This window comes from Trachypithecus francoisi, unplaced genomic scaffold (assembly GCF_009764315.1).
Source record: "Trachypithecus francoisi isolate TF-2019V2 unplaced genomic scaffold, Tfra_2.0 Lachesis_group1, whole genome shotgun sequence".
In the NCBI taxonomy this organism is placed as follows: Eukaryota; Metazoa; Chordata; class Mammalia; order Primates; family Cercopithecidae; genus Trachypithecus; species Trachypithecus francoisi.
The window spans coordinates 2,872,568-2,890,433 of NW_022681454.1; the positions used below are offsets into that span (position 1 = coordinate 2,872,568).

The window sequence follows — 17,866 nt, forward strand, 5'->3', positions numbered from 1 at the left end:
CTGTGACCCTATGGCATCTGCTCATTCATCCATTTGCTCCTCTCATGAGCCACAAGGGTAGGGACTTCCCTGTATCATCTTGGGTTCCTGGGGTCTGGTGTGGGGCCAGGCATTTCTTTAGCTGAACTGGACATCAGGGACATCAAGATGTCCAGCCCCAAGGTCATGAGTGTTTTGTCAGGAGCCCTAGCCCAGCCTGGCGCAGTCTGGAGCCCCCTCCGCATGTGGCCTCTTACAGGAGTGATTTGGTCCCATGCGGTACCAACAGCGGCAGTACTGAGAGTCAGATGGGGCTGAGCCCAGCTACTTCCACAACGGCTGTAGTTCCTATCTCTTCCTCCCGCCTAGGAAAAGGTGAAATAGCCCAGGGTGGAGGGGTGGGCAGAAGAGTTGTGGGCTACCCGAGGCTGGGACGAGCAGAGTTGAAACCTGGGGAGCCAGGCCCAGGAGACTTACAGGTGGGGGTGTGAGCAGGCACCCCAGAGGGTGAGCACCCCAGCCAGCCAGCACCCATCTCCTCCATCACTGGGGTCTAAGTTCAGCCCTGAGAGCTAGTCTGTGGGTGGGTAGAGTCACAGCCTCAGCGCCGGCGTGAGGGGTGGCCCTGGGCCAGGTAGGGTGAGTATCTGCCTGCTCTCATGCCCCATCCACTTCTCCTGCCGCCTCCCCAGTAGAGACCCCCCTCCATTTCACAGATGGGGAAAAGGGGTCCTGTTGTCTGAAGACTCTCCCAAACCCTCCCCTGCCTCTGCCATTCCCTACTTTGTCCCTTCCTCTCCGGCGGCCCTGCCTTGGTCCTGGTCACTTCCTGGTAGGCACCTGCTCCTCCTCTATGCCTGGGCTCAGGGCCTGGCCACCTAGTTTTCTGGCTCCTCCCACTTACTCCCTTCCCAGTGAACCTCTCTGATCCCAAGTGTGTCTCTCTATCAGGGAGGAGGGCTATTGCGGTCAGGGATCCCCTTTCTGAGGCTTGGGACCCATTGCTGGGCAGCTCTGGGACAGGTGGACAGTGACTTGGCCCTCGCGCGGTCCAGCTGCAACCCTGGGAACCCACTTGGTCTGGCTGTGTCTCCTGGAGATCCCTGGGTATTTCAACCTGTAGGACCCAAACCCAGTCCTTCACCTGCTGCAGGGCCAGCCCTGGGCACCTCTGCCCCTGCCTGATTTGGAGCAGCCAATTCAGCCCCTGTCAGTGCGCCTGATGGACTCTGACCCCTTGTGCTCAGCACAGAGGGTCAGACCTTGGCCTCCTGCCTGGACAGGGCCAGGTCACCACCGCCCACCCCCAGCTCCCTTGGGTTCCCAGCAAGATACCGTCCTTCCTCTGCTCACAGCTTCCTGGGCTCTGGGACCTGGGGTCCAGTCCCCACTCCTCACGGGGAGGAGTCTCCCCACGCCCCAAGCAGTTGACTCCTCCACTGGGGGGGGTCCGCTTGCCCTCAAGCTCTGCAGGCCCTGCTTGGTCTCACCAGCCCCTTCACTGTCTCCACAGCTCCCTCCACCTACCTGGCCCTGAGGGCTCCCCAGGGAAGCCATTTCCTCCCAGGAAGCCCCCTCCTCTTCTCTCCCCCGCCCTTAAACCAAGGAATCTGGGTCTACTATTAGGGAGAGGGCGATGGTGGAGGTGGAGGAAAGGGAGCCTCAGAGGAGGCCAAGTGTAAAGCACCCGGTCTCCTGTGCCTCCCAGCCCCCAAGACGACCTCTGAGCCCCGGGGTTCAGACCTAGTCCAAGGGGCGAGGACCCCTTGGGAAGTGCTTGAAAAGTACCCTGGAGGCCATCTGGAAGCAAAAACGAGGTTCACTGGTGCCCAGCAAGCCCTCCTCCGCCTCCTCTGCTCCTGTCTTGGCCAGGGCCTAAGTCACACTCACGGGGCAGGGGTGGGGCCACCCAGAATTAGGACCACGGGGTTGGGGGGGTGGACAGCACCCTTTCCACCTGGATCGTTGGGCACGGGGTGTCACAGGGAGGGACACGCAGGAGGAACAGACATGCTACCTCACTCACGGGTAAGAAGTAAGCACGTACTGTAGACCCGAAGTCTAAGCCGGGGACGACGCCAGCCTTCGCCCCCCAGGGGCCTCCTCCCGGGGCTGCGGGGGCCACGTGCAGTTCCCCGCCCACCCTGAGGTCCCGGCCCCGCCCCAGCCCAACTCGGACCCCCCAGGACTGCGGGACCGGCCGGGGAGGGGCGGCGCCGGCCCGGGGCGGGGCCAGGAGGAGGGCGGACTGGGCGGGCGCGGGCGGGACGGAGCTGCGGGCGGCTGGCCCCGCGGGCGCGAGCGCCTGGCGGCCGAGTCTAGCCGCCGCCTGGACCCAGGGCCCGCGGGCCAGGAGAGCGCTCGGCGGGTAAGCTTCGGCGGCGGTTCTCGGCGGGTCTCGGGGGTCTCGCGGGGGGGGATGGTCTCGGCGTCTGGAAGGGGCTCGGCGGGTCTCGGCGGTCTGGGGGTCTCGGCGGGTCTCGGGGGTGGCAGAGGAGTCTCTGGGTCCCGGCAGGTCTCGGCGGGTCTCTGGGGTCTCGGGGGAGTCTCGGGGTCCCGGCAGGTCTCGGCGGGTCTCTGGGGTCTCGGAGGAGTCTCGGGGTCCCGGCAGGTCTCGGAGGGTCTCGGGGGTCCCGGGTGCGCAGCGGCCCCCGCCCTGGGCCCCAGGGCCTCCGTGTCGTTGCCGAAGGACGCACGGAGCCTGGGCACGGCGGGCACTGCCCGAGGGAGCGCGGCTTCGGGGTGGGGGCCGGGTGTCCCTTGCCGGAGGCTCAGGGGTGGGAGGCGGTACGATGCGTCTGTTTCGCACCCCTAGCGCCCCTCTGGCCCCGCCGCCGGGCCCCTTTAGGCGACCCTGCCCCACAAGACTCAAAGACTGCGGCGGGCACTTGCTCTCCGCCCCTCCCGGAATCCAAACTTCCTTCCCTCTGCAGCGACCGCGCTTCACGTAGGGCGAGAAAAGCCGTCCACTGGCGCTGATTCACACCGAAGTGTGAGTGACTGATAGCTGGGCGTCTGCGACTCTTACCGGCAACAGGGAATCTCAGGGATGGCAGAGGGACTGGAGGAGTTAGGGGGCGGTGACAGCCGCTTCCACTTGTGCGCCAGCCTCCCTGGAGCCCAGCACTTTCCCGCTGCTCTGGGCCTGGGCTCCCTGGGGGCATTGAGGGCCTGAGCCCTGCTGTGGGGAGCCTCCTGCTGGTGCTCCGTGAGCGCCTCCTGTCCCCTCTCTGTGCCTCAGTTTGCTCATCTGTTGACACTGGGAACAGCTGTGCCTCCTGGTCTAGTGACAACACTTAAGTCCTTTGAATTGGCTGTGGCCGGGGCGGGTGCTCCATGTGGGCTACTGGGGTGGACAACCTGCCTGGATGACACGTGTATGGCCCTGCAGGTGACATGGGTCGGTGATCAACCGCCTGAAGGCAGGGCCGATGGCCTCCTCCTGACCAAAGCAAGACTCTGGGTTCAGGTCAGCCCTGCACCAACTCCATGTGCCTGGGCAAGCCCCTGCCCTCACTGACTCAGGCCGTGTGGGACCAGAGGAGGGGCTGGACTCCACCTGCTCCTGGTTCTTCTCACTCCATCCACTGTGTCCTTTATGTAGACACCCTGGAAGGGTCCTCTTGGAGCCCAGCCTCAGGGCCCCACTCCCAGCTTTCCACTCCTGGTGGGACAGGAGGCCTGGGACGAGGGATGTAAGGGAGTGAGGATTCTGTCTACACCCTCTCCGTGCCACCCGCCAGTCTCCCATTGCCTGACCCTGTGCCCAGCGTTGGGCACACCCTGGAGGGGCAGGCAGGTGGAACACAGATAGGCAGCCGTATCTAGGAACTGATAGCCAGAGCCATCTGGTGAGAGGGGTGCTGACAGGGGGCCTGGCCTTTCGGGGAGTCCCCAGGCCTCCAGGGTCATGGGGGAGTCCACCAAGGAGGCTGGCCTGGAGAGGCAGACGGAGGGAGGGCAGGCTCTGGGCCTGCCTCGGCCCTTTCTGCCCACATGGACAGAGGAAGCAGTGTGCTGAGTTAGCTCGAGCTCCCCACCCCCCGCCAGGGACGCTCGCACACAAGCAGACCCACAGACAGGAAGTCCAGGGGCTCAGAGAGATGAGATGGTCAGCCTTGGTTCCTGAGGGGCAGGGAGGAAGGGTGCAAACTTAGCTGGGGTCTTGGGTGTGAACTCGGATGCCACCAGTTTCCAGCTGTATGATCCTGGCCAGGAGGCTTCCCCCTGCCATGCCTCCATTTTCTCATCCATGACCTGAGGGCTGTGAAGCACTTTGTACCTGGTGAGTGGCTACGAGTGTCCGTGGGGGGATGGTGGTGGTGGTGACATGTGCTTGGTATTCAGTGAGAGTGGATCGCTGAGGATGGGTGCTCTCCCTGGCCCTCAGGGCCGCTGTATATCCTGGCTTGGGTGGGGACAGGGCCTGGCCTGGAGAGGCCTGGGTAAAGGTCAGGGCTCCTGGGTTCCTGCCCACATTAGGCAGAGGCCTAAGTCCATCAGGAGTGGCCAGTGTTGGGCAGCCCCTGGGTCTTCCTGGGTTCTGCTGTCAAAAGCTCCCTTGTGGAGACACCCTAGGTCAGTGACTATGTGTGGCAGGCTGTGCCCTCCTCACCATCTGGCCTCTGTAAGCCATGGGCACGAGTATATGGTTCTTTTTTTTTTTTTTTTTTGAGACGGAGTCTGTTACCCAGGCTGGAGTGCAGTGACTCAATCTCGGCTCACTGCAACCTCCACCTCCTGGGTTCAAGCGATTCTCCCGCCTCAGCCTCCCGAGTAGCTGGGACTACAGGCATGCGTCACCATGCCCAGCTAATTTTATTTGTATTTTTAGTAGAGGTGGGGTTTCACCATGTTGGCCAAGATGGTCTTGATCTCTTGACCTTGTGATCTGGCCTTCTCCCAAAGTGCTGGGATTACAGGCGTGAGCCACCACGCCTGGCCGAATATATAGTTCTTTAATAACCGGGTGGCTTGGCCATCACTGTGCAACCTGGGCGGATGAGGACAAGGGCAGGCTGGCAGGAAAAAGACGAGGAATTTGCCACAAGGTGAGAGCTGTCCTACCCCAGGCGCAGTGGTGTGGCTCCCACCCCTTGGGCCAATGAATACAGGGTGTGCCATCAGGATGAGAGATCTGAGCCGGGCGGGCAGCCATGCAGGTACAGACAGTGTGAGCCAAAGGCGGGCAGTGGGAAGGGTGGCAGACCAGTTTGACGGGAGTGGCCTATGCATGCCAGGTGTGGTGAGGCCATGGAGGGGCCTGGGAGGCAAGGAGAAGGGGCCATGCACATCCTGGAATCCTTCCTCCAGGATAGGCGGCTCCTCCCCAGAAGGCCTCTGCATTCTTCTGGTGGCCCTGTCCGGACACCCGGGGCTGGACACAGTCCCATGTGTGGGTTGCCTAAGTCCAAGAGGAGGTGGTAGGGAGCACTTCGGGCTCACTGGCTGGTCCCCCTCCCTGGGGCACTGGAACCCTCCCCACCACCCCTTGACCTGTGCACGGGAGGCAGACAGGATGGTTCCAAGAGGAAGGGACTGCCTCTCGGCCACGAGCCAGGAGACCTGAGCCTTGCAGGTGAACTGTACTTCCTGACCCTCAGTTTCCTATTCTGCAGAATGGGATGACAGCAGTCCCTGGCTCTGGGCCATGCTGCTGGATTTGGGTTCTGTGCCGGGCCCCTGACGACACTCGTCCTTCAAGGGTGATGCTGGAGAAGCGTGTGCCCAGGTTTGGGGCGGGTGGAGACCTGGGTCAGACAGGAGTTCAGGGTGAGGAGCTTGAGGTGGTGCAGGCTCCCAGGAGGGGAGAAAGGCGCCCTCCCCCAACCTTCTCTCTTCTCCCCAGGCTCTGTAACTTTCAAGGCCATGAGAGTGGTCAAGCCCTGCTTGGCCTCCTGGCCCCCGATCACAGATCATGCTGGAACTGCTGGCCCCAACACCCAGAGGGGACTGGCCCTTTCTTCATGGATTCCAGTCACATCTGGTCCATCTTTGCCAGCTGGCCTCTGGGAAGAATGTGGGCTCGGCCACCTGGATCAGTGGCCTGGGGAGATCAGAGCAGCCCCGAGGGGTTGGCACAGCACCCTTGTGGTATCCATACCCCCATCCCTGTAGCCGAGCTGATTCCAAGAAGTGCCCTGTGCTTCCTTGTGAATCAGATGTTTACCGCATGCCTGCTGAGCCTGCTCCAGGCAGCTGGGTGGGGTGCGCGGTGTCTGTCTGCTCAAGCCTGCAGAGGGAGGCCAGGTCCCTGCCCCAGGGTCTGCTGGGCTGGCAGGCAACAGCCTCAAGAAGGCAGTGTGTGTGCCATGCACACGGGGCTGAGACAGCGAGGCAGGGGCCGAGGGAGGCGGCACAGAGCTTCTCCCAGGCACCAGAGGGGAGCTGAGGTCTGGACTCAGAGCAGCCTTCGTCTAACGGCTTCAGCTTCCTCCTTGTGAAATGGGGTGAAAGTAGGTCTAACTCATGGGAGGCCAGATCCCCAGGCACCAGCTAGGGCCTTCCTGCCCTTGACCCTGCGCAGATGGGCAGCTACGTTTGGGGGAGTTCCTTTAGCCTCAATCCAGGGGTGTTGTAATCTAGTGATGCTCTTCTGTGGCATTTGAGGGCCCTGGGTCCCCATGCCCTGGGCTGCCCCTGCAGCCCTGCCCATTGTCCCGAGCCAGGCATAGGGGTGGGCCCTTGCCGCTGGCTGCCCCTGGACAAGGTGGGAAGGGGTCAGGGGCCAGTCTGGGAGCTGCGAATGCTGGGTGGTCCTTGGCTTTGTCTCAGCCTTGGGAGTCTGGGGCAGTGGCACGCCTTTGACACCCACCCTGGCCTCTGCCTCTGGGGCAGTGGTGGACCTCCTTCAGAAGTCTGCTGCCCAGCCCCGGGCCCCGCTCATGCCATGCTAGGTGCCTGTGTACTGGGCCCTGGGCTGGTCACGCGCTGCCAGAGCAGACAGGCCACAGATGAGAGGGCAGGAGCGCTGGCAGGTGCCCATGCGTAGCAGCTGTCCTGCCTGGCCCACCTTGCCACTCTCTCCCTTATAAGTAATTTCAACTGAAGACATAAGTGTCTGTCCTGCTTGGTGCTCAGGGTACCCCCCTTGGCCACCCCCAACTCCTCCCTGAGCTGGGTGCCTTCCTGAGCCCTCAGCCTGGTCTATGGCCACCATGCATGTTGACCCATCCATGGTGACCTGTTCGCCTGCCCCTCCTGCCTGGGAACTCAGGAAGACTCAGGGGCGCCTGAGTGCCCATGCCCTCGTGGTGCCCACGTGGGCCTGTCCCAGAGGAAGGGTGAGGGGAGTGTGGGCTCTCCCAGCCTCCCACTCCCAGGCAGGGAAGTGGCACCGGCAGTGGGCGGGGTGTGCGAGGCTCTTTGAAGTTGGCTTGTCACTCTTCCCACCTGTGTTTAACTCTCTACTGAGCATCGGAGCCTAATGTGCCAGTTAGCCTGGCAGCTGCTGCCCAGTTGGTGGAGTTTTCAATCAGATAATAGCAGACTGTTGTGCTTTGGCCTCCCACGAAACTCTTCAGGTTTCCATCAGAGCCTCCTCCCTTCCCCCTGTGGGCTGCACTGTGACAGCCACCGCTGCCTGCCACCTGGCAGCAGGGACCCAGCTACTCCTGGGCCTGGTCTCGGTGGCCCTGGTAGCGGTAGATAGGGGGACCAAGGCCTGGTGAGGAAGGAGCCGCCAAGCCGAGTCGGGTACCCTGTCCTCTCCCTAAACGAAAGTGCTTTCTTTCTCCATAGCTGCTCTTCCTGAACATGTGTGTTGGCACAACATTGGCGTTAGCCTGGCCTCCCTGTGCCACCTAGGGCTTGGGGTCCTGAAGAGCTGGTACCTGAGGCAGGTCCAAGCAAAAGGCCGGATTTGTCACTGTTTGGAGGGCGATGGGGAAATACCCAGAAAAGCTGGCCTGGGAGCCCTGAGTGGCAGGTGGGGGGACACAGCCCTACGTGGAGACCAGGCTCGGAGCCAGGGGAGGCAGGCCAGGAAACTCAGCACTCATCTCCTCTCTCGGAAACGCCCCTCCCTGACCCGACCCCAGCTGCTTCCTCTCCTCCTACTTGAGGCCAGAAAGGGAAGCCCCTTTCCAGTGGGGCGAGTGACTGGCGCTGCCCCGGGCGGCCCGCTGATGGCTGGGCAGATAGTGTTGGGGCCCGGCCTGGCAGGCAGATCAGTGGTGAGCAGGGTGAGTTTGACCAGGGCAGAGGGGAAGATGACGAGACTGCATCCCCCAGCAGCGGGGAGTGAATTCCTGTTGCCATCACCTCCTGTGGCCTCAGGCGTTCCCAGGCTGAGACCTCTAGGAACATAGGTGCTGGGTGGCTCAGGGGGCTCCACCAGGCCAGGCCGTGTGACCTGGGCATCCTCCACCCTCTCTGGGCAGGGCAGGGACAGGAAGTGCAACCTCATGGGATGCGTGAGGGTGAGGGGGTGCCCACCCAGCTGCTGGGGCAGGATGTGTGGGAGTGGCCCCCCAGGAGCTCCACGCAGCACGGTGCTTCGGGGTCTCCAAAGCCGGCGTCAGGTCATCGAGGCCTCCGGGCTGACCAGGACTAATGGCACTCAGGGGTCCAGCCTCAGCCTCCACCCGCCACCCATACCCGCCCTGCCTCAGGACTTTGTTCCTGCTGTACCCCTGCTGGCTGCCTGTCCCCACAGGTAGCTTCCTCCCCTCCGGAGGAGCTGCTTCCAGACGGGACCCTGGAGGGGGCTGGAATCTCTGAAATGCCTTCCCGTCGGGACCCTCACTGTGACTGGACCTCGCTCAGCTTCAGACCCTGGGTTGCAGCTGCCTAATGATGTGGGATGGGGCCCTGGGTGTGTAAAGTGGAGGGAGGGGCAGTGGCCACCTCTGAGCCCTGGGCTGTCCTGGGGTCCTGGGTGCTGGCTTCAGGAAGATTTGCTACTTGGGGCAGGGGCTTTCTGAGATCAATCTTCCCATTTTCTTGAAGATGTGACCAGGAGGGTGAAGTTTTGTGGTTGGAGTGGCTGTGCCTGCCTTTGGGGCAGGAAGCTGCTGGGGAAGGAAGAAGATTGAGAAAGGACCCCCAACCCCCCACCTCTGCAGAGGATCTAGCGGGCCCTGCCTCATGCCAGGGTTCCTGCCAGCTGGCACCAAGGGGGAAGCTGTTCCAGGGCTGGGGTCCTGAGAAGCAGGGGGGACCCACTTGGCAGCCAGGCCCCCTTGAAGACCTACCCAGAGTCGCCCTTGCTGCAGGCAGGGTCCTGGCCCTTCCAGCACGAAGCTGGGAAAAGACAGCACCAAAGATGCCAGAGGCGCCTCATGGATCCCCCTGGGGGGCCTCCTTAAGGTGAGAGCAGGAGGAGGGGCCAGGCTGAGGGCTCGGGCTGTGTGAAAGACACCCTGGTTTGGAAAAGGGAGAGGGAACAGAGAGGTGGGGCCCAAGGGCCTGGCAGGGTTTCCAGCAGGGGAAATGTTTTCAAGCTTACTCTGGGGTCTGGAGACCACCGCCGAACACACCCTCCAAGCAGTAGCCACAAGAAGACCATGAGGAGCTTGGGCGGGGTCTGGGGAAGGGTCGGGGCTGCCACAGAGAGAAGTGGGTTCATGGAGGCTGTGGAAGGCTGGGTGGGAGTGGAGGAGGTTGACGTGACCAGGTTGGGGTCAGTGACCCCTGCACAGGGGCTACTGGGGATGACAGGGGAGGGAGAAGCAGACTGGTGAGATTGGGGTGGCATTGGCCCTGGTGCTACTGACTGTGCCCGGCTCAGTCTCCCTCCTCCTTGGCTGGTTTTTTTGGCAGACAGTGGCATGGTCCAGTGCTGCCTCCCTGGGGAGGGAAAGGGCATCCCCAAGTCACTCCTGAGGCTGTGTCCCCACAGTGTCCTCTGGGCTGTGCCACCTCCCTGCCCGGTGCAGCCTGCCTCTGCCTGAGCTGCCTGAGCCTGCCCCGTGGCTGCTCCCCATCCAGGAGGAGGCCTTAGGGGCAGACACCGGGGGGCTTGCTTACAGGCTCTGCTGACACCAGAAGCACCCCTACCTCCAGAGTCTTACTGCTACCCGAGCATTAAATGAAGGTGCTTGTCCTGTGACCCCCACACTGGGCTGATGACGGGCCAGGTGGCACTTCGCCTGCAGTCTCTGGGGAGGCTTTCTTGGGCTCCTGTGCCAGGGGTGGGTGCAGGGAGGCTGGGCAGACAGGAGAGCTCAGGCCTCGGGGCTCCCGTGGGTCTAGGGCTGTGGTGGGTGGGGTCCCTGACTAGAGCCATCCACTCCTCTGAGGAAGCACCTGGCCTGGAGCGCCATCCCCAGGGAGCTGTAGGGGTATTGGGGGTGTCTTGGGGCAGAAGGCCAGGCAGGAGTTTGCAGGTGGGGAATGGCACGAGGAACTCGTGGAACAGCCTGAGAGGTGTCCAGCACTGGGTGGCCTTGAACCCTGGGGCTGAGCAGGGCTGTCTTTGAGAGCCACTTCTGCTGAGGCTGCAGCAGAAAGGCTGTGACAGGCTGGCTCCGAGGGAGGAAGGGGCTGGGTTGTGGGCGGCCTTGCCTTGGGAAGGAGGCAGGACAGTTGCGTGGTTGGGGGCGGAGAGAAGGAGAGGAGGAGACCCTGATTCGGACCCCGCCCCTGCCTGTCTTGACCGAGGACCAGGGCCAGACTGCAGGGGTGCAGGGAGCCTGCGGGAGAGGCTGGGGGCTGGGCTCCTTTCCCGGCAGCCGGGGCCCACCGCCAGACCCTTGTCCTCACTGGGCCTCTGAACAGTGGAGCATTGTGAGGGCCCTGGGAATGTTCAGGTCACCCAGGCCCCCTCTGGGCCATGCTGAGGGTGAGGACAGGAGCCAGCGGGCATGAGTCATCCCGTCCCCTGCCCAGGCCCCAAGGCTCTGAGGTTCCCAGGCTGAGGAGGAACACACAGCTCTCGGTTCCCCAACCCGGGGTCTGGCTCACTCCTTCTTCTTTTCACCCCACTGTCAACACCTCTTCGTGTGGCCTCCCTCTGGCTCCTGGGTCTGCCTGCATCTCCCTGCCCCTATCCAGTCAGAGACCCCAGCCTAGGAGTGGCTGTGGCCTGCTCTCCCACCCCCGCTGTCTGCCGCAGCCCCAGCAGAGGGGCTGGCCTGTCACCTTGAGCCCACCTATGCTGGCCTGTGAGTGGCCCCAGGAGGAAGCCAGTGCAAGGACAAGACCCAGCCTAGACGGGAAACCTCCTGAGGCCAACCTAAAATTTACTAAGGAATAAAAAGTGACAAGAAGCAGAAGGTGAGGGGATAAAATAATAAACCCAGGAGTAAAAACTAACAACATCCAAGAAAAAACCCATGTTTGAAAACAGTTTAAAAATATTAGCCAGGCGTGGTGGTTCACGCCTGTAATCCCAGCACTTTGGGAGGCCAAGGTGGGCAGATCACTTGAGGTCAGGAGTTCAAGACCAGCCTGACCAACATGGTGAAACCCTGGCTCTACCAAAAATACAAAAATGAGCCAGGCGTGTTGGCACATGCTTGTAATCCCAGATACTCGGGAGGCTGAGGCAGGAGAATCACCTGAACCTGGGAGGCAGAGGTTGGAGTTAGCAAAGATTGTGTCACTGCACTCCAGCCTGAGTGACAGAGTGAGTCCCTATCTCAAAAAAAAAAGGGGCCGGGCACAGTGACTCACACTTGTAATCCCAGCACTTTGGGAGGCTGAGGCGGGCAGATCACCTGAGGTCAGGAGTTCAAGACCAGCCTGGCCAACATAGTGAAACCCTGTCTCTACTAAAAATACAAAATTAGCCAGGTAAGGTGGTATGAGCCTGTAATCCCAGCTATAGGAGGCTGAGTCAGGAGAAGTGCTTGAACCGAGGAGACAGAGATTGCAATGATCCAAGATCGTGCCACTGCATTGTAGCCTGGGCACCAAAGTGAGACTCTGTCTCAAAAAAAAAATACACACACGCACACACACACACACGCAACGTTAGGGAAAAGGGATCACAGCGAATGCATTAAGACAGCAGAAAGACATGACCCTCCACTGCTGAAATAAGTGGACAGAGGGAAGGGACCCTGTTGTGCTGACTCAGCCTTGGTGGGTCTCAGCCTGTGGCACCCGCTGACAGATGGTGATGGGGTTCCTGGGTAAGCGAGGGGCCCGAGGACCCCCAGCGGTGCACAGAGGAGCCGTGATGGGGGCCGCGCCTGGGCCCCAGGGTCCTTTTCCCCGACCCAGGAGCTTGTCCAGATAAAATGCCGCCAAGTGCCTGTGCTGAGCCCGAGGTGTGTGCAGAAGCTTCATGGTTTTGTGTGGTCCGAGGGAGGCCACCAAGGCCACCATGGTACAAAAAGTACCACAGTGATGAGTAAAAGGGACAGATGATGCAGGAGGCTCAGGCCACTTACTGCTACAGGTCCCAAGGCCTACCTCGTAGGGCTTACACAGGTGCCACACAAGGTGCCCGTCGTGGTGGCTCCTGACCTCTCCCGTTGGCTCTGGGCAGGAGTAGTGGGGCTGGATTTCTCTGGCGCCCCTACTGCATCCTGCCCCAGCACGAGCCCCATGGCCTCGGAATCCCCACTCTGTTCCCTTGTCACCTCACCATGGTGCTGGGATCTGGGATAAGCAGGGTGCTCTCCACTTCCAGGGCCTAGGGACCCAGTGCTGGGCCAAGTGCCTATGGCCTTGGGAATGGTCTGGTTTGGTCCTCAGAGTCCTGTTGCTAATAAGCGCAGAGCGGGAGGGGGAAGCAAGGCTCAGGGAGTGAAGTGACTTGCCGCCAGTCTCCAGCTTAAGGGAGCAAGGCTGGGACTGGAGCCCAGGCGTGAACAGTGCCCAGGAGCTCAGCCCAGGGAAGGTGTGAGACGCTATCTGCCTCACCTGGGCATGTGGCCTGGACTGGCAATTCTAACTGGGACCCATCTCTGTCTCTCATGTCTGAAGGTGTGTGCCTTCTCTTACCTGCAACCCCAGGGCCTTTGCACAAGCTGTGCTCTGTCTGAGACACTCTCTATGTAATCCCATGCTTGGCTAACTCATGTGGAAGATTGCTCCCAGGACGCTGGCGGATGTGTCAACGTGTCTGGGTGGAACAGATGTCACAAGGATGTGAGTCAGAGGTGGCTGCCTCCCCAGCAGATTGGGAGCCCAGGCAGAGGGTAACAGCAGCTTGGATCCTGGGTGCAGGGTGTGGCATTTGCCTGTAGGCGCAGTGCCCTGAGTGCTTCCCCTGTGCCCAGTATCACGAGACTCCAGGCCGAGTGGAGTGACACTGTGTAAGAGAGACAGGGTCCGTCTGACCAGCCCCACCATGACTCCAGCCAAGCCCAGTGAATAGTTGGGCTACCTTCCACCATTCTCTGGCCTCGGTTTCCTGCTCTTGGTTTCCTCAGCTGCCTGGTGGGTTCCACTGCAACTCACTAGGGGTCTCCTTCTGTCCCGGCACCGCCTGCTCCTGTTCCTCATCCGAGTCTCTGTGGATGCGTGGACCCGCCCTCTGTGCAGCCTTAGCACTGAGTCCTGCACCCAGCAGCTCCTGGGACTGCCCAGTTACTCCTGGGACACTGAGGACCGGGGCTCTGCTTCCTTGCCAGAGTGTTCTCCAGGCTGAGCACCAGACCACTATTTCTTCAAGGGAACTAGCGGCATCGAGCGGGACCCAAAAGGGGGCTGTGGCCTGGGAGAGCTTCCCAACCAGCCTCCCGGGGGCCGTTGGGATCGGTTTAAAACAGAAGCAGCTCCTGGCCGGGCACGGTGGCTCAAGCCTGTAATCCCAGCACTTTGGGAGGCCGAGAGGGGCAGATCACGAGGTCAGGAGATCGAGACCATCCTGGCTAACCCGGTGAAACCCCGTCTCTACTAAAAAATACAAAAAACTAGCCGGGCGAGATGGCAGGCGCCTGTAGTCCCAGCTACTCGGGAGCCTGAGGCAGGAGAATGGCGTAAACCCGGGGGGCGGAGCTTGCAGTGAGCCGAGATCTGGCCACTGCACTCCAGCCTGGGCGACACAGCGAGACTCTGTTTCAAAACAAAACAAAACAAAACAAAAAAACAAAAAAAAACCAGAAGCAGCTCCTAACTGCTCAAGGGTGGGCTGGAGTCCCTGCTTCCCCAGGCCGTCCTGTCCTGCTGCGCTGGGCCATATGGTGGCTTCCTCCCTGTACCCCACATGGCGTGGTCCACCCTGTGTCCCCTGGCCTCCTGCCCAGAGCCCTGCGCCCTCCACAGAGGCCAGGGCCCACCCCCACTGTCCTTGAGGTTGGTGGGCTTCTGAGAGTGGGCCTGGGGCTTCTCCTCTCCTTACCCACCCCAGACCCAGGCTCAGCAGGAAATGTCTGTTAGGGGCCCTGCCAGGGCCATAAGGCTTTTGGGACACCCTCAGGCTGTGTGGTAGGGATGGGCCAGGTGGCCCCAGGCTCTGGGTGACACTAGCCATGCTGGCTGGGTGGTCGAGTGTTGCAGCTCACTCAGCCTTGAGGTCCTAATCAGGAGAGCAAAACAAGTAGTTGGTGATGGAGCGGGCACGGAGCTAGTGCATGAGTGGGCACGGAGCTGGCACACTCGGAACACAGTGGACATTTCCTTGGGGGCTCTCTGCCCCTCTCCTGGTCCAGCGGCCCAGCCTTCCTATCACAAGAGGTGACTGTGGTCAGGGAAGCACCCCCAACCTTCACAACCACTGTGCCCATGGCCCAGGCGTCCCAGGCGTCCCAGGAGGGTCTGGCTGGCGGGAGCCCTCTGCGTCTGCCTCCTCTAGATGAGGAAGGTGCCCGGCAGATTTCTCACCTAAGCACACCCCCCAGGCCTGGAGGGTCAGCAGCCAGGCTGGTGTGGGCGTGGGGTGTCCCAGCCACAGCTGCTCTGCTCAGTGAATGCTGCTGTCCTTGCCTGTAGATGAGGATGCTGGGGCTGGGAGGTCACCCTGGGGGCCCAGGCTGCACTTGGTGGGTGCAGAGCCCCTGGAGTGCCCCCCTCCTACAGCCAGGGGTCCCCCAAGATGGAAGAAGTGGGGTGCCTGGGGCTGGCTAGATGGTGTAATTCAGCACATGAGCCCGTGAGCTAGGCCCCATGGAGAGTAGGGGTTCCAGCCAGCTGGGGTGTGGACGAGGTCTATTCATGCTATAGGAGGCACCTGGTGCCAATGTCATGCTGGGCACTGTTCAGGCGCCAAGGGCATGGGGGACGGACGTGCAGAGATCTCTCCCCACAGAACTGGTGTCAGGGGAGGGGCAGATAGACACAGACACGCTGAAAATGCCACAGCATCGGGGTGCCGAGTGGGGGTCCCCTCTCTGAGGAGCGGGGGCCCTGCCATGGACTGAGTCTGTGTGGGAGAAGGGCCAGGGCCTGCAGGTCGGGGTCCAGCCCAGGGGAGTGTGGTCTAGATGAGGGGCCAGGGGGCAAGGGCTTGGCAGAGGAGTTGGAGAGGGTGGCGTTCCAGGTGGAGGGCACCACTGCTGCCAAGGCTCAGAGAGGGAAGGGTGTGGCACTGGGAATGTGGCTCTGTCTGTGCCAAGGGCTGCAGGGAGACGCGTGTTCTGGAGGCCAGGCCCGCAGGCACGAAGGGAAGGTGCAGCCGGACGCGAGCAGGGCGGTTCCTCCCTTCCCTTGACGCCAGAGCGAGCCCAGCAGCCAGCTGCCCCACCCCCACTGCTCAGGTGAGGAAACTGAGGCTGAGAGTGGGCCACAAGGCCAGGAGGAGGGGACTGCACCAGGCTTGTTCCCACCAAAGCCTGCAGGCTGACTACGGCTCTATTCTGCCTGCCAAGGTCACATGCGTGGAGCAGCCCTCTTGGGCGGGAGCCACTGGGTGCGGTAGGACTGCCGCCCTCAGGACCCTGCAGGGCTGGGGCAAAGGGTGCCCAGGCTGGCTGCGGTGGGGGACATAAACCCCTTCAGGCCAGGAGAGGCGAGGCAGGGTGGGGAGGAGGTGGGCCCCAGCTCTGGGTGGGAGTCAGGAGCTCGGGGTGGTGGACCCCGCCCACCTCACACATCAGGACTCTGGAGAATTTTTTCTCAAGTGATTAAAAGGTGGAAACTCGTCAGTGTTTGTGAAGAACTGAAGTGTGAATCCTGAACCACCTCTGCTGCTTGTGGTTTGAGACCGGAGAGTGGCTCCAGGGGAGCAGCAGCACCAGCCGTGGCTTCCCCCAGACCCACCTCACCTCGCCTCACCTCACTGTCCCCAGCCCCACCTCAGCCTCACCGCAGCCTCACCACCCTCGGCCTGGAACCTGCCCTGGCCTCCTGCCTCCAGCCACTGTGCTGTCCCTGCCTGGCCAGGCCAAAGCTCCGCCTAGGGCAGCCCTCTCCCAGGTATGGAGGCCCCTGGGCAGTCCTGACTCCCATTCCCATCTCAAGAACCCTTGCTGGGGACAGAGACACCAGGCCTGGGAGAGGAAGGCCCAGTGGGGCATTTGGGGATGTGAGAACATTGCAGCTTCCCTCTGAGGACAGAGCTTGAGGGCCAAGCATCCACCAACAGCTCGGCCTTGCCCTCTGAAGCCCAGGTGCCATGCAGGCAGCCGTGCCTACGGGGCCCTTGTCTGTGCTTTTCTTAATTCCCTCTGTCCGTCGCACACAGGAGTGGCCTGACTCTGCCTCCACACTGCACCGCTCTGCAAAGCCCCTGGGGCCTCTGAGCCCCAATCACTCTGTGTCTTCTGGGAGCACTACTAACTCCAATGCACCAGGCTTTCTCTGTTTTGCAGTGAGCAGCCTCACGTGCGTGCCCAGGGCTGGCCGGCGGCTTGTCTCACTGGGCAGAGGTCCAGGGGTGTGGGAGGGCCTCAGCTGCGGCTGTGCTGCACACCAGTTCTTTGAAAACCTCTCACACTGAGAGTCCAATTAGCACTAAGTCACAGTTTCTTCACTCTGAGCTCTGAAGCACGTACTGGTTACAACCTCGCTAGCGTCTGGCTTCAGGTGTGGACATGACAGTGAACTCATCTGTTTGTCTGTCTGTCCTTCTTTTGGGTCCTGCCATGGGCCAGGTGCCCACCTGGGCCTTGGGGATTCAGTGGGACTTGGACCTGTGGGGAGTGCCAGGGACACATGGGGTGATGCTGGTGGCAGAACTGTGCCATTGACTTGGAGATTTCAGAGAAGGGGGCAAGGTTCTAGATGGTTCCGTCCTCAAAGGATGAGGGAGCATTTGGTTTCCATGTGGAGGTGACTGCAGGTACCAAGACGGGGCAAGTGCATGGCAGGTCCAGTGTCGGGGGCCCAGGGCAGGAAGGGAAAGCAGGCGTTGCACCCCATCCACTTGGACAGGGAGCCAATGTTGCCGCTGCACCGTGGTGGATGCGGCCTGAGCCAAGGAAGGTCAGGCCAAAGGGGTGAACGTGAGGCCAGGAGGTGGGGTCAGCAAGTCTGGTGGGGGTGGGTCAGATGTGGCAGGTGAGGCTGGTGGACCCTATGTGCAGGAGGCGGGGAGGTGGAGAGCCTAGCCTTCAGGACGCTGTGGGCATCCGCGGAGGCGAGCTCAGCTGTGCCCGTCCAGCTGGTCACAGCCTTGTGGAGCCTGCCTCTCCCTGGGGACAGACTAAGTGGAGTCTGCAGGTCATCCTGGGGAAGGACTCAGGTGAGTCTCCGTGTGGATTCATTTCCTGGACTGCCCTAACAAAGCTCCACACACGAGGGGCCTGAAAACAACAGAAATGTGCTCGCTCACGGTTCCGGAGGCCAGAAGTCCAAAGCTGAGGGGTCTACAGGGCTGCCTTGCCCCGGTGGCTCTGGGGAAGCCCCTTCCTCCCCACCCAGCTTCTGCTGGCGGCCGGCGATCCTTGGTGCCCTTGGCGTGTGGCCACATCCCTCCAGCCTCTTTTGCATCCTTACACGGTCCTTCCCAGGCATCTTCTCCTACTCCATCTCTTACAGGACGGTTGCCATTGGGTTTAGGGCCCACCTGGTCAATCCAGGATGTGCTGCTTAACTTAATTACATCTAAGATCCT

The 17,866-nt window shown here is 61.6% G+C and overlaps 1 protein-coding gene across 3 annotated transcripts in view; it reads left to right on the forward strand.

The window, feature by feature from the left end:
- The first annotated feature begins 2,209 nt into the window (after window positions 1-2,209).
- Window positions 2,210-17,866, forward strand: part of SH3BP2 (SH3 domain binding protein 2) — a 42,363-nt gene continuing 26,706 nt past the window's right edge. Inside the window, exon 1 of one of the 3 annotated variants that reach the window (XM_033213538.1) lies at window positions 2,210-2,347. Coding sequence is in view for 1 of the 3 variants with exons in the window: in XM_033213534.1 (XP_033069425.1) it covers window positions 9,245-9,288 (44 nt within the window). In the remaining 2 variants the exon portion in view is untranslated. Of the gene's footprint in view, window positions 2,348-9,037; window positions 9,289-17,866 lie in introns of those variants that run through there. The other 2 variants (XM_033213537.1, XM_033213534.1) reach the window with 2 other exon arrangements.